The sequence below is a fragment of the Lissotriton helveticus genome, chromosome 12, assembly GCF_964261635.1.
Source record: "Lissotriton helveticus chromosome 12, aLisHel1.1, whole genome shotgun sequence".
In the NCBI taxonomy this organism is placed as follows: domain Eukaryota; kingdom Metazoa; phylum Chordata; class Amphibia; order Caudata; family Salamandridae; genus Lissotriton; species Lissotriton helveticus.
Window position 1 is genome coordinate 567,339,749 of NC_136073.1, and position 13,046 is coordinate 567,352,794.

Sequence of the window (13,046 nt, forward strand, 5' to 3'; positions counted from 1 at the left end):
TATGCGGTCTCCATTGTACGTGACCGGTCGTATGTCCAGACGCTCCAGTTCCGGGCCCAGTGTCGGCTTAAATGTTTCGTTCCATACCGCCCTCTGGACTATTGTGTAGGGCGAGCCTGTGTCTGCCACTATACTTATTGGCACTCCTCCGATCGTCATATCCAACACAGGTTTGGTTGACCTCTTGGTGTCGACGCATAGTACTTGGTCGTAGATGCATAATACGGTGTCGTCCTCTTCATCTTCGTCTCTCTCCAGGTCTTCCTGCCCCTGGTCTACGAACTTCACCATGGTCCTGGTAGACTTCCTGCGGCACACCATCTCATAGTGCCCTACGATGCCGCAGAACAGGCATTTGGTGCGAAACGCCGGGCATTTCCTGTCGTGAGCCTCGTGTGCCATGCTGCCGCATCTGTAGCAGCTCCTCTTATTGGCGCCCGCCTGTTTTCCTGGGGGTCCTGAATTGCCCTGCCATTTGTTCGGACTCTTCTGTGCGGTGCTTTTGTACTTGCCCTCTCTCCGGGGCACTTCATCTTCTATCCTGTTCACCATCGGCCTGGCCGCCGTCTCTTTCTTTGCCGCATCGGCACAGCGCTTTGCCAATTCCGCTTTCTTGACTATCACCATGACTTCCTTCAGCGAGGCGTCTCCGCTCGCCCAAAGCTTTTCCTGCACCACTTTGTTCGTGGTGTGCATAACAATCTGATCTTTGATGAACTCATCCTGGAATGCATCATACTTGCACGTAGAGGCCAACTTCCTCAATGCCGCTACGTATTCCTCAACTGACTCCCCTGTCTCTTGTTTCCTCTGTTGAAAGTTGTATCTGTAGATAGAAACACAGACGGCCGGTCGAAAGTGTTCGTTCAACTCTTCGATTGCATGGGCGTACACATCATCATCAGTGCTTGCCCGCTGCTTGGGTACTAGGTTCTTGAAAACTCTTAGCCCCTCCGGGCCTAGGTTGTGTAACAATATTCTTCTCTTCCTCTTGCTTGTAAATTTCTCTTCATTTTCATCCTCCAGCACTTCAATAAAATTGTCTATGTAGTCTCTCCAATCTTCCCACCTCATGAGAGGTTCCCCTTGCTTGGGAAGGAATGGTACAGGTGCTGTCGCCGACGATGCCTGGGCGCACATGCTTTCGCGCTTCACCGGGGGGCCGGACCCACTCTGGTTCTTGGGGCTGCCAGGCGAATCGTCCTCCTCCTGCTTGCCTTGCCGCCTCTGGGGGCTTTTATTGTCTTCCCCTTCGCTCTTTTCCGGGGTCGCCAGCGCTCCAGCCCCAAAGGGTGTGTCTATGTGGGGGGTATCCCTTGGACTCTTACCCCTTTTTGTTTCCTGGTGTGCAATCTGGCCCCTCTGTATGTCGGTGGGCTCTGCCACGCTCTCTGATGGTTCCGTTCCTGGGTTGGTGGTTATTTTGTCAACCACGTGGTGCTGATGTGCTGCGCTCCTTCTCAGGGCTCAGTGGCTGCCACTTCTGGCTGGGTAGGTTATTTGTCCTTCGTATGTTTTCTTTTTTTTTTTTTCCTTCCTTCCAGTCATATCCCGAGCTCGTCGCCATTGTAATGTTCATGGTTCCTCCCAAATGAAGACAGGAGACGCTATGTGGTTCGAGGATTTATTTATCGTTAAACTCCCATCAGAGAGCGCCGAGCCGCTAACTCTCCGGCTCTGGCACTCGCGCTCTTTTTCCCCGCGATGCGCGTGCATCGCCAACATGGCCGCGGGCGTGCAGCGTCATCACGCTGCCCGCGCCAACTAGAACGCTAACGCTACACTTATTTACCGGATCTTCAATCAATCAAATGGTTTGGTGATAGAAGGATCACATTTGATTTGATGGTTTTCACCTCACGAGCACGCGAGTTTAAAGGCAGTTGTAGTTTTAAATGTTGGACAACAGTGCCATCTGGTGGATTTTTAAAGTATTTTATTTGTGGTTTTGTTTCTTGAAGTTAAAAATAGAAATTTCACATTATTTATCTGCTTTTGAAAGCCAGAATGATCTAAGGCAGTACAAGTGATTTATAACTCAAAGCAAAGAGAAGCCTCACTATATAGTCATGGTGGTATCTATGCAACTACAGGGAGTTGTGCCTTGAGACATTTGATCTTTGGGATACACACATGCAGTGTGATGGTTTTTATGGTGATGTTAAAAAGCACATCAAAGTAAAGTCTTCAAATGAAACCCAAAGGTGAGAACACAGCACAGATGTGAGCATTTAAAAGAAAAGGAGCGTAACGGATAATACACCGGAAAAAAACCTATTAGGCAGCCACCATCAACTTCTGGAGAGAGTAATTCTTAATTCCAGCGTTTGACAGGGAGCAGCTCAAAAGCGAGTGAGGCAGATATATATCAGTCTCAAAGTCATAAGAAGAGATGTATTGACCTGGAGAAAACTATTGTGACTCAAACCCCAACTCAGGGAAAACTAAGGACTGAGAGAGAGAGTCTTGAACCTGGACCGACATAATCAGAACGAGGAGTGGACAATACAAGTCCAAAGACCGGCAGAACCAGAGGGGGACAAAGTATGTCCCAGAATCAGTACCGGGAGAGGACGAAGGATGTCCCAGGACCGGAACGGGACAAAGGTCCCAGAATTAGAACCGGAAGAGGACAAAGGACATCCCAGGACCGCAAGAGGACAAAGGTCCCACAATCCATACCGGGAGTGGACAAAGGAAGTCCCAGGACCGGTAGAGTTCACAACCGAGATTCATGACGGACAAGAGTTCCAGTACCACAACAGAAAGTTGTGACAAGGTGGTTCTCTGAACCGGGATAAATGTTCCGCAATTTAAACCAGGCTTATAGCCGACAGTGCTAAGCCAGTTTGTCCACAAAAGAAATACAATTTTAAAGGTAACTCAGAGGCCTGAATGACAACTAGAGGCCCATAACCCGAGAATAAGAACCAGAACCTAGACACCTGGTCCCGAACTTCATCTTGGACAAGAGATCTGGCTCTAAATTTTTCTATGGGAACATCCTTCCAGAACTTTTGACCCATTGAGGCACTTGTTGAACTGTTCTATCTTCAACAATGAGCGGGAAGCCGCAACGGACAAACCCTGATTGGAGAAAGAAAACTGTCTATTCCCGTTTTTGCTGGCCACAATGACGGATTGTAGAGAGTAGACTGGCTCTTCATGTTTTGTCAATCAAAGGGGAGAAAGTGGTCATCATGATCTTCATCATCATTCTCATCTTGATCCTGATTTTCTTCCTTTCGTGATCTGGAAGTCCATGAGGTCGCTGACCTCCTACGTGTTATGTGTTTTCTTCTTCGTGTTTCTCGAGCTTTAACTCTTACTACGTTTTTTGAGTCTTTCATCTTTCTTTATCTGTAAAGGGAGAAGATATGTTGTATATTTGTACTTCATTCAATATGGCTACTTGGTGTCAGTAGTCCTTTCTTAGGGTTTCTATCTTCCCAACCTCCCATAGTACCTAAGAGTGTTCTATGTTGTATGTGAAGGTTCCAGCCTTGGCAGTTGATGTTCTAGTCAGCTGTGAGGTTTACTGCTCTGCTGTACTATCTTAATAACCTGGAGACGTGTCCTGCTGCCTACCTAATCTACTTACAACACCTTTCTTCTGCCAAGGCCCATTCCTTCATGTCCCGCAGCCAAGCAGAGTAAGTGGGGGATCAAGGTGACATACACTGTATTGTTATGCTGCAGTTACCACATAGGTAACCCAGAGAAGCAAATTTATACTGGGTTTTGTCCTTTTTGTGTTTCAGTATAAGACCCAACAAGCAATGCCTCTTCGTAGTCTCAAGTTTAAAGGAGGAAGCCTGTCTCAGATTTCTCACTACCTCTTCCCAGTATTACACAATAGCCAACATATTCAGGGAACGTGTTTAGATATTGCATTGTTTTTAGTGCATCTTATACAAGCAGTGGATTTATCTGGATATATTTTGTGAAGTCTCTCTGGGGCGAGGTACCTGCTATACAATACATATAAATACGTCAACTTAAACCTTGCACTACTTGCTATTTTCTGAACCTATATGCATGCAGCCTCCCACTCCTGATCAAACAGTGGTTCAGGTAAGTCCTAATCCCATCTCTGCCTGACTTTCGAATGGGTTTTTGGTATATCGGCCTTAAGTGTCTTATACAATTGAGAGATCAAGTGTCAAGTATATTCAGTCCCCAACAGGTCCTGTAAGGTGTGACTTGGCTGTGGGGTGCCCCGGAAGTACACCCATATTTCCCTGGCTGTATTAGCTAGCTTTGCAAATTCCAGAAACTGTCTCTGCCCATGTTAAAATTGTCACATGCTTCTCCAAAAGTGATTAACCTTTCGGCACTGTAAGTCCCCCAGTGTGATACATCCATTTTCCCATCGTGCCATAGACATGCTTTAATTTATTTTCTGGTAGAGCTATGTTCACCGCCTTGAAAGGGCTCTGGAGAAGGCAGCTCTCGCCAGCACCCTCCTAACTACAGTCTCCTAAGCCTTCGACATTTGTCATATCATCTGTAGGATCTTGTTAGACTGATTAATTCCCCTCATCAAGCGCACCGGTAATAATGACCCCCTCCACCACCTTTCTGAGGATTTATTTTTCTGCTTTGCTACACCACATCCTTGCATACTGGAGTTGTGCTGTGATATAATAAAGTTCCAAACACTTCTCTCCCTACACCTCTGGCACTCCCTCACCAATGAGGTCAGTAATCTGACATGCCAGGTCTGCCAATTTCCAGATGTGACCGTGTACAGTGATCAAAATATACACTATCCTTCTCGGGCTGTTCTAGTAGTCCCATCATGTAACCATATTTTACCACCATTCATGGTTAAATAGTGGTCCATATTGTGTTTCCTAATAAATAATTTTTCATCCTTGCAGCCCAAAGGGAAGGTCGGAACGAAAGGTAAAAAGCAGATTTTCGAGGAGAACAAGGAGACACTGACATTTTATCTTCGCATTGTCTTGGGAGCTGTGGTAAGTAGTTTTGTACTTGTTTAGGCTTGTCAGCCGTAGACCCATTGACTTTATTGCTTCTCTTCCTTCATTATTTGGATGTGGTTACTTTTCATTCTAGAGATCCTTGTTTGATGACTTGTTTTGATTTTAATGCTTCGTTTAATTTTAAAATGTATAGTAGATGCATGAGGGGTCATATTGATTCCTAATCCTTGTTACTTCTGTCAAAAATCTTCATTTATTGGATTGTAACTTTTTTTCACCTTTAACCTCATTAAATATCAGTGCTAGTTACTATTTTGTGGATGTAATTCTCTGCCCACAATCTCTCTATTGGTCTCTGTCTCACAGTGTATCTCTCTCTCTTAGTCTCTCACTCTATCTGTCTCTCTCCCCCCTCCCCCGTGTCTCCCTTTCTGCTTCCTTCTTTTTTGTTGTTGTTCTTTTTCCCATTTTCTTTCTACATTTCTTCCTCCTGTATTTTATTTCTCGGCCTACATGCTTTTGTGACCCTGGTAGTTTAAAAAAAAAAAGCTGATTTTACATCTTTAGGGTTGTGGAATTTAATAAAATATCTACCTGTCCATGGGACAGGTTGCTTCAGAAATCCACTTGTCCTGTAAAACAATCCACTTGTCCCTTTGGTGCCACGCAGTGCAGCGACAATTTATGGCAGCACTATCATTATATAAAAGCTCTGATATTAATGTTAATGTTATGGAGCTAGTGTCAAGGAGCTAGCACTGTGTCAGAAAAACCTGAGCCATAAGAGAAACTTAGTGGGTGATAAAGCCACGTTTGCAGTTCTTTCCTAAAGCAAAACAAGATTGAAATAAGCGTGGGGTGGGGGGGTACTAAATTCCATAACTTGGCGGGTGTTCACAAAACGTCTTCCTCCCCATTTAGTTCTATTGAACCTTTGGACCACCAGACTTTAAAATTCTCCCTGGACTATTCCATCTGAAAGAATGTTTAATCTTTTGATTATGCCAGGGTTCATATTATAGTGGGGTTTGAATTCCAGCAATTTCTTTATTTAGCCACCTTTCTGCATATCTTCATACTGGGGCTGGAGGTAGCATTAAGCAATAGTTCCAGGCTGGAATACCCTTTTGAGTCTGTGCAAACCTACCAAATTGCATATTTAGAGGTTTTCGCCTGCTCTTCTCGGTAGGAGTAAAACGTCTTCCAGGGATGGATAAAAAGTGGTTGGAGGAGCTGAGGGAACGCGTATAACAGACCCCCAGGGCATAGTAGATAGTTTTGGAGAATATTTTCGTACAGTGTATACCTCGGTTGCGGGGCTGCCGGAGGAGGACTCTCATTTGTTATTGCGAGATATCCAGCTCCCTGGCCTAACTAAGGAGGACCGAGAATTCATGGGTAATGCCCTTACCGTAGATGAAGTGGCTCTGGCAGTGCGCTCCTTGAATTCCGGTAAGGCACTGGGACCTAATGGGCTCCCGATTGAGTTGGATAAGCTGAGACCGGATGTGATTGCCCGCTATCTCAGAGGTATGTTTTTGGAAGCGCAAGAACGGGGAGTATTACCGTATGATCGGAGAGTGGCATCGACCGTAGTTATCCATAAGGAGGGGAAAACTAAAACCAAATGTGCCTCCTTTAGGCCTATCTCTTTACTGAACGCTGAACCTAAGATTCTTGCTAAACTATTGTCCAATAGGCTGGTTAAGGTTATTAGCGGCCTGATACATGCTGATCAATCGGGTTTTATTCCCCACAGGAACACGGCGTTAAATCTTCGTAGATTACACGGGGTTTTGGCTAGGGCCCATACCCTGAAGGAACAGGCTATAATAGCATCCCTTGACGCAACGATGGCCTTCGACACGTTGGAATGTTCGTGTCTGTGGGCACTTTTGGCTAAGTTCGGATTCGGACCGGAGTTTATTAGATGGGTGCGTCTGTTGTATACTGTACCTCTTGCTCAGGTAGTAGTGAATAACCGAGTTTCAGCAACATTTTGTTTGGGGCGTGGCACCCGACAGGGGTGTCTGCTCTCTCCCCTGTTATTTTGATTGGCACTTGAGCCTTTGGCGGCCTGGATCCTTTGGGAGTCTTCCAATCGAGGTATTCGATGGTCTCCTCAGGTGGAGGACAGGATCTCTCTATACGCGGATGATATTCTGCTCTATTTGACTTCACCAAGGAAGTCTTTAAATGTCGTCTGTGATGTGTTGGCCTCTTATGGAAGGAATTCGGGGCTCACTATAAATTGGGGGAAATCCTATTTGTATGTACTAAGTGGTGACACCCCGACTCCCCCACAAAATTGCCTGATTCAAATCGCTATTGATGGGTTTAAGTATTTGGGGATCTTTATTTCAAAGGATCCCATAGTTCGATATGAGAGAAACCTCCTGCCCCCTTTGATTAGGTTGAAAAGCGACGTAAATAGTTGGAAGAAGCTGCCCCTCTCCCTGTTGGGGAGAGCGGCCCTTTTTAAGATGATGTCCCTACCTCGTTTTCTTTATGCCCTCCAGAATACATTAGACACAATCCCTGCTAGTTATTTCCGAGAGGTGGAGGGGGTGCAGCGTAGTTTGTTATGGGAGGGTAGACCTCGTATTGCTTTGGCTAAATTGATGTTACCATGGTATGATGGTGGTATTACATTACATTACAAGGTATTATTGGGCTTCTCAATTGGCAGCCATAAATCAGGGTACTTATGGGCCCCGCTCGTACCCTGGATATGCAATAGATAGATGGCTACTCCCGGGTGGAAATTATAGTAGAGCTCTGTATACCAAGTCGGCAGGGAAAAGTTTGACGGGACCTACGAAAATAGCGGTTCAGATATGGCATGATGCCACTAGCTCTTTGGGGTGGAGGGACCGCCTTACGCTGGCCACTCCACTATTTGACTCGGACAGGCTGGGCAATCTTTGGAACATTAAGGGTTTCGATAAGTGGGACTTGATAGGGATTGCTAAAATCGGCGATATTTGGAGCAAAGGTAGGATTAAAACGTTTGCCGAATTACAGACTGAATTTGAGTTGAGTGGAGCGGAGTTTTTCCGCAATGTGCAGGTTCGACATGTGCTACAGTCAGCAATACCGGCAGAGGAGGAGATGCATGAGGCCTTGCCATTGGAAGATAGAATATTGGATGGGCATTTGCCGGATAGGACTATTTCCCTCGTTTATAAGAAATTAATTAACCACAGAGTAGATCTCCTTGTGGAGCTGAGAGGTAAGTGGATGAGAGACAGCCTTGAACTGGATGATGAAGACTGGCAATCGGCCGTGTCCTCCCCAAAAGAGGTTGCGAATCCAGCGCGACTGAGGCTAGTCCAGTTGAAAATACTACATAGAGCAGGGGTACTCCTAGTACGGCCCGCGGGCCGGTGGCGGCCCGACAAGCCTTCCTGGGCAGCCCGTGGACATTGCAGACACCTGTGTTTAAAATTAAATAAATTAAATAGTGTTCGCAAATACAGCTGCAGCAGCGCGGACTCAGACATTGCTCTGTGGGGGCCCGGGGGATTCCAGTAATTGTCCGAGGGGAGCTGCAGGGGCCTAAGAGGTGAAATTCAACAAAGCCTAATTAACATGTAAATGGTCTTTTAAAGACCCATGAAGTACTTGGTGCGGCTGTGTGCGCGCGGCCGGGGAAGCAGTCTCAGCCCGGGCTGAGGGCTGACACACACACACACACACACACAGGTGAGAGGACAGAGAGGGAGGGAGGGAGGGAGACAGCGAGTGGGAGACAGGGAGGGAGACACAGAGGGATGGAGGGCGACACAGAGGGAGAGTGGGAGACAGGGAGGGAGACACAGAGGGAGACACAGAGGGAGACACAGAGGGGGAGGGGGAGACTGGAAGGGAGACACAGAGGGAGACCGGGAGGTTGACACAGAGGGAGAGTGGGAGACTGGGAGGGAGACACAGAGGGGGAGTGGACGACTGAAAGGGAGACCCAGAGGGAGAGGGAGACACAGAGGGAGAGTGGGATACTGGGAGGGAGGCCCAGAGGGAGAGTGGGAGACAGGGAGGGAGACACGGAGGGAGGGAAACAGAGAGTGGGAGACAGGGAGGGAGACACAGAGGGAGAGTGGGAGGGAGAGGGAGACTGGGAGGGAGACACAGAGGGAGAGTGGGAGACACAGAGGGAGGAAGGGAAACAGACTGGGAGACAGGGAGGGAGACACAGACGGAGGGAGGGAGCCACGGAGGGAGGGAGCCACGGAGGGAGGGAGCCACGGAGGGAGGGAGCCACGGAGGGATGGAGGGAGCCACGGAGGGAGGGAGGGCGACACGGAGGGAGGGAGGGTGACACGGAGGGAGAGTGGGAGACAGGGAGGGAGACCCAGAGGGAGAGTGGGAGACTGGGAGGGAGACACAGAGAGGAGTGGGAGACTGGGAGGGAGACACAGAGAGGAGTGGGAGACTGGGAGGGAGACACAGAGAGGAGTGGGAGACTGGGAGGGAGACGCAGAGGGAGAGTGGGAGACTGGGAGGGAGACACAGAGGGAGGGAGGGAGACACAGAGGGAGGGAGGGACACAGAGGGAGGGAGGGAAACCGAGTGGGAGACAGGGAGGGAGACACAGAGGGAGGGAGGGAGACACAGAAGGAGGGAGGGAGACACGGAGGGAAGGAGACACGGAGGGAGGGAGACACGGAGGGAGGGAGACACGGAGGGAGGGAGACACGGAGGGAGGGAGACACGGAGGGAGGGAGACACGGAGGGAGGGAGGCACGGAGGGAGGGAGGCACGGAGGGAGGGAGGCACGGAGGGAGGGAGACTCGGAGGGAGGGAGACTCGGAGGGAGGGAGACTCGGAGGGAGGGAGACTCGGAGGGAGGGAGACTCGGAGGGAGGGAGACACAGAAGGCACAGAAGGAGGGAGACACAGAGGGAGGGAGACACAGAGGGAGGGAGACACAGAGGGAGGGAGACACAGAGGGAGGGAGGGAAACAGGGAGGGAGACACAGAGGGAGAGTGGGAGACACAGAGGGAGACAGGGAGGGAGACACAGGGAGAGTGGGAGACAGGGAGGGGGATACAGAGGGAGAGTGGGAGACAGGGAGGGGGATATAGAGGGAGACTGGGAGGGAGACACAGAGGGAGAGGGGGAGGGAAACAGTGGGAGACAGGGAGGGAGACACAGAGGGAGAGTGGGAGACACAGAGGGAGACAGGGAGGGAGACACAGATGGAGAGTGGGAGACTGGGAGGGAGAGACAGAGGGAGAGTGGGAGACTGGGAGGGAGACACAGAGGGAGAGTGGGAGACTGGAAGGGAGACGCAGAGGGGGAGTGGGAGACTGGGAGGGAGAGGGAGACTGGGAGGGAGACACAGAGGGAGAGTGGGAGACACAGAGGGAGGAAGGGAAACAGACTGGGAGACAGGGAGGGAGACACAGACGGAGGGAGGGAGCCACGGAGGGAGGGAGCCACGGAGGGAGGGAGCCACGGAGGGAGGGAGGGAGCCACGGAGGGAGGGAGGGAGCCACGGAGGGAGGGAGCCACGGAGGGAGGGAGCCACGGAGGGAGGGAGGGAGCCACGGAGGGAGGGAGGGAGGGAGCCACGGAGGGAGGGAGGGCGACACGGAGGGAGGGAGGCCGACACGGAGGGAGGGAGGGCGACTCGGAGGGAGAGTGGGAGACACAGAGGGAGACAGGGAGGGAGACACAGAGGGAGAGTGGGAGACGGGGAGGGGGATACAGAGGGAGAGTGGGAGGGAGACACAGAGGGAGAGTGGGAGACAGGGAGGGAGACACAGAGGGAGAGTGGGAGACAGGGAGGGAGACACAGAGGGAGAGTGGGAGACAGAGGGAGATACAGAGGGAGAGTGGGAGACGGAGGGAGATACAGAGGGAGAGAGAGACAGGGAGGGAGACACAGAGGGAGAGTGGGAGACAGGGAGGGAGATACAGTGGGAGACAGGGAGGGATACACAGAGGGAGAGCGGGAGGCAGGGAGGGAGACACAGAGGGAGAGTGGGAGACAGGGAGGGAGACACAGAGAGGAGTGGGAGACTGGGAGGGAGACACAGAGGGAGAGTGGGAGACAGGGAGGGAGACACAGAGGGAGAGTGGGAGACAGAGGGAGATACAGAGGGAGAGTGGGAGACGGAGGGAGATACAGAGGGAGAGAGAGACAGGGAGGGAGACACAGAGGGAGAGTGGGAGACAGGGAGGGAGATACAGAGGGAGACTGGGAGGGAGACACAGAGGGAGAGGGAGAGTGGGAGACAGGGAGGGAGATACAGAGGGAGAGGGAGACTGGGAGGGAGACACAGAGGGAGAGTGGGAGACCGGGAGGGAGATACAGGGGGAGAGTGGGAGACAGGGAGGGAGACACAGAGGGAGAGTGGGAGACAGGGAGGGAGACACAGAGGGAGAGTGGGAGTCGGGGAGGGAGACACACCGGGAGGGAGGGAGACACAGAGGGAGGGAGAGAGAGGGAGGGAGACACAGAGCGAGAGAGAGAAGGAGGGAGAGAGAGAAAGATGTGTGTATGCTGGGTCTGGTAGCTCAGTGGACGAAGGTTTCCGCTGCAGGAACCTGTGTTTAACCTCATGGTCACAATTTTTGTTTGCTTTAGCCCCGCCCCCCTCCCCCTCTGACCCCGCCCCCACCGGTGCGGCCCTCAGCCACAAACCACACTGTAAATTTGGCCCCCGAGCGAAAGTTTGTGAGTACCCATGACATAGAGTGTATGTCACAGGTCCACGCCTGGTTAGGATGGGGCTTTCTGAGGACAGTTTGTGCAGGAGAGGGTGTGGGCAGGTGGGCACATTCCTCCATATCCTCTGGGAGTGTCGCTATATGGTGGATTACTGGAGTTCGATACATGATGTTATGCGAGAGGTGTTGGGGGTAACAGTACTTCCAGAGGCGAGAACATGTCTCCTCAATATCTGGGAACCAACAGATCTAAACACAGCACAGACCAAATGGGCCACTCTAGGGGCAATGATAGCGAAACGGAATATAGCACAGCAGTGGGGGTCTGGGAGACCGCCCACGCTTGAGGAATGGAAAAAGAGCATGGACTGGTGTATGTTTCGGGAAAAGACCGTCTACCTGGCCAGAGGCCGGCCCCGTAAATGGATGACTATTTGGGGGTTGTGGAACCGATACAGGGGAGAGATTTGGTGGCCACCGGTTGACCCTCTCTTGGATATACTCGCATCCCCGTGACCCAAGTGTATAAAAGTGTCTCGGTCCCCCCCCCTCCTTTCTTTTTACATCCTCCCAGATATTGTTGATTTATTGTAATGATGTATGGAAATGTCTTGCCTCTGTTCTATGCACGTGTTTGAATGCCTTGTATTAATAAAAAGAATAATTTAAAAAAAAGTGGTTGGAGGGAAAATAAACTTGGAAACGACCAACAGATTTTCGCATGACCAAATTTAAATTTGCATGTTTGCTCGTGCTAAAAAGCAGTTCACAAATATTTTCTAGGAGTACGATTTTCCTGGCATACTTTAGTGAATTCTTGTGAATTCATGAATGTTGTAAATCTGCACTAATGCAGGACATATACCATGGGTGCAATATTGCGACTTTCTTTAACAAATGGGCCCCCAACTTGGTCTGGAGCTAACCAAGACTTTTTTTTTTCTCTCTCTCTCTCTCTCTCTCTCTCTCTCTCTCTCTCTCTCTCTCTCTCTCTCTCTCTCTCTCTCTCTCTCTCTCTCTCTCTCTCTCTCTCTCTCTCTCTCTCTTTCTCTCTCTTTCTCTCTCTTTCTCTCTCTTTCTCTTTCTCTCCCCCCCCCCCCTTATGCTTATCGTCGCACAAAGTAGTTTTGTTCAGTGCCAGGGACTACTGCAGCATTGTGTGTTTTTTGAGATCCAAAAATATTATTGCTTTTTGCCAATGTTGGTTATAATGGTGAGGGCCTGGCAGCTCCCACAAAGATTTACAAAAACCATATCAAAGCTAGACACGCATTGACAAAACCAAAAGGCTGACCAACAATAGCAGACCTTTTGACTTCGCCAAAGTTTCCCATTATTGCACTGATTTTCCATTATGAATAATATTTTAAAATACTTGCATGCAGCAACACATTTTACTAAATGATGCTTCAAATAAATGTTAC

The 13,046-nt window shown here is 49.9% G+C and overlaps 1 protein-coding gene across 4 annotated transcripts in view; it reads left to right on the forward strand.

The window, feature by feature from the left end:
• The window catches only part of TMEM208 (transmembrane protein 208), a 63,815-nt gene that overhangs the window by 33,050 nt on the left and 17,719 nt on the right, over nucleotides 1–13,046 (forward strand). For all 4 annotated transcript variants that reach the window (XM_078669213.1, XM_078669212.1, XM_078669215.1 and 1 more), the window contains one exon: nucleotides 4,884–4,979. Coding sequence is in view for 1 of the 4 variants with exons in the window: in XM_078669212.1 (XP_078525338.1) it covers nucleotides 4,884–4,979 (96 nt within the window). In the remaining 3 variants the exon portion in view is untranslated. The remainder of the gene's footprint in view (nucleotides 1–4,883; nucleotides 4,980–13,046) is intronic.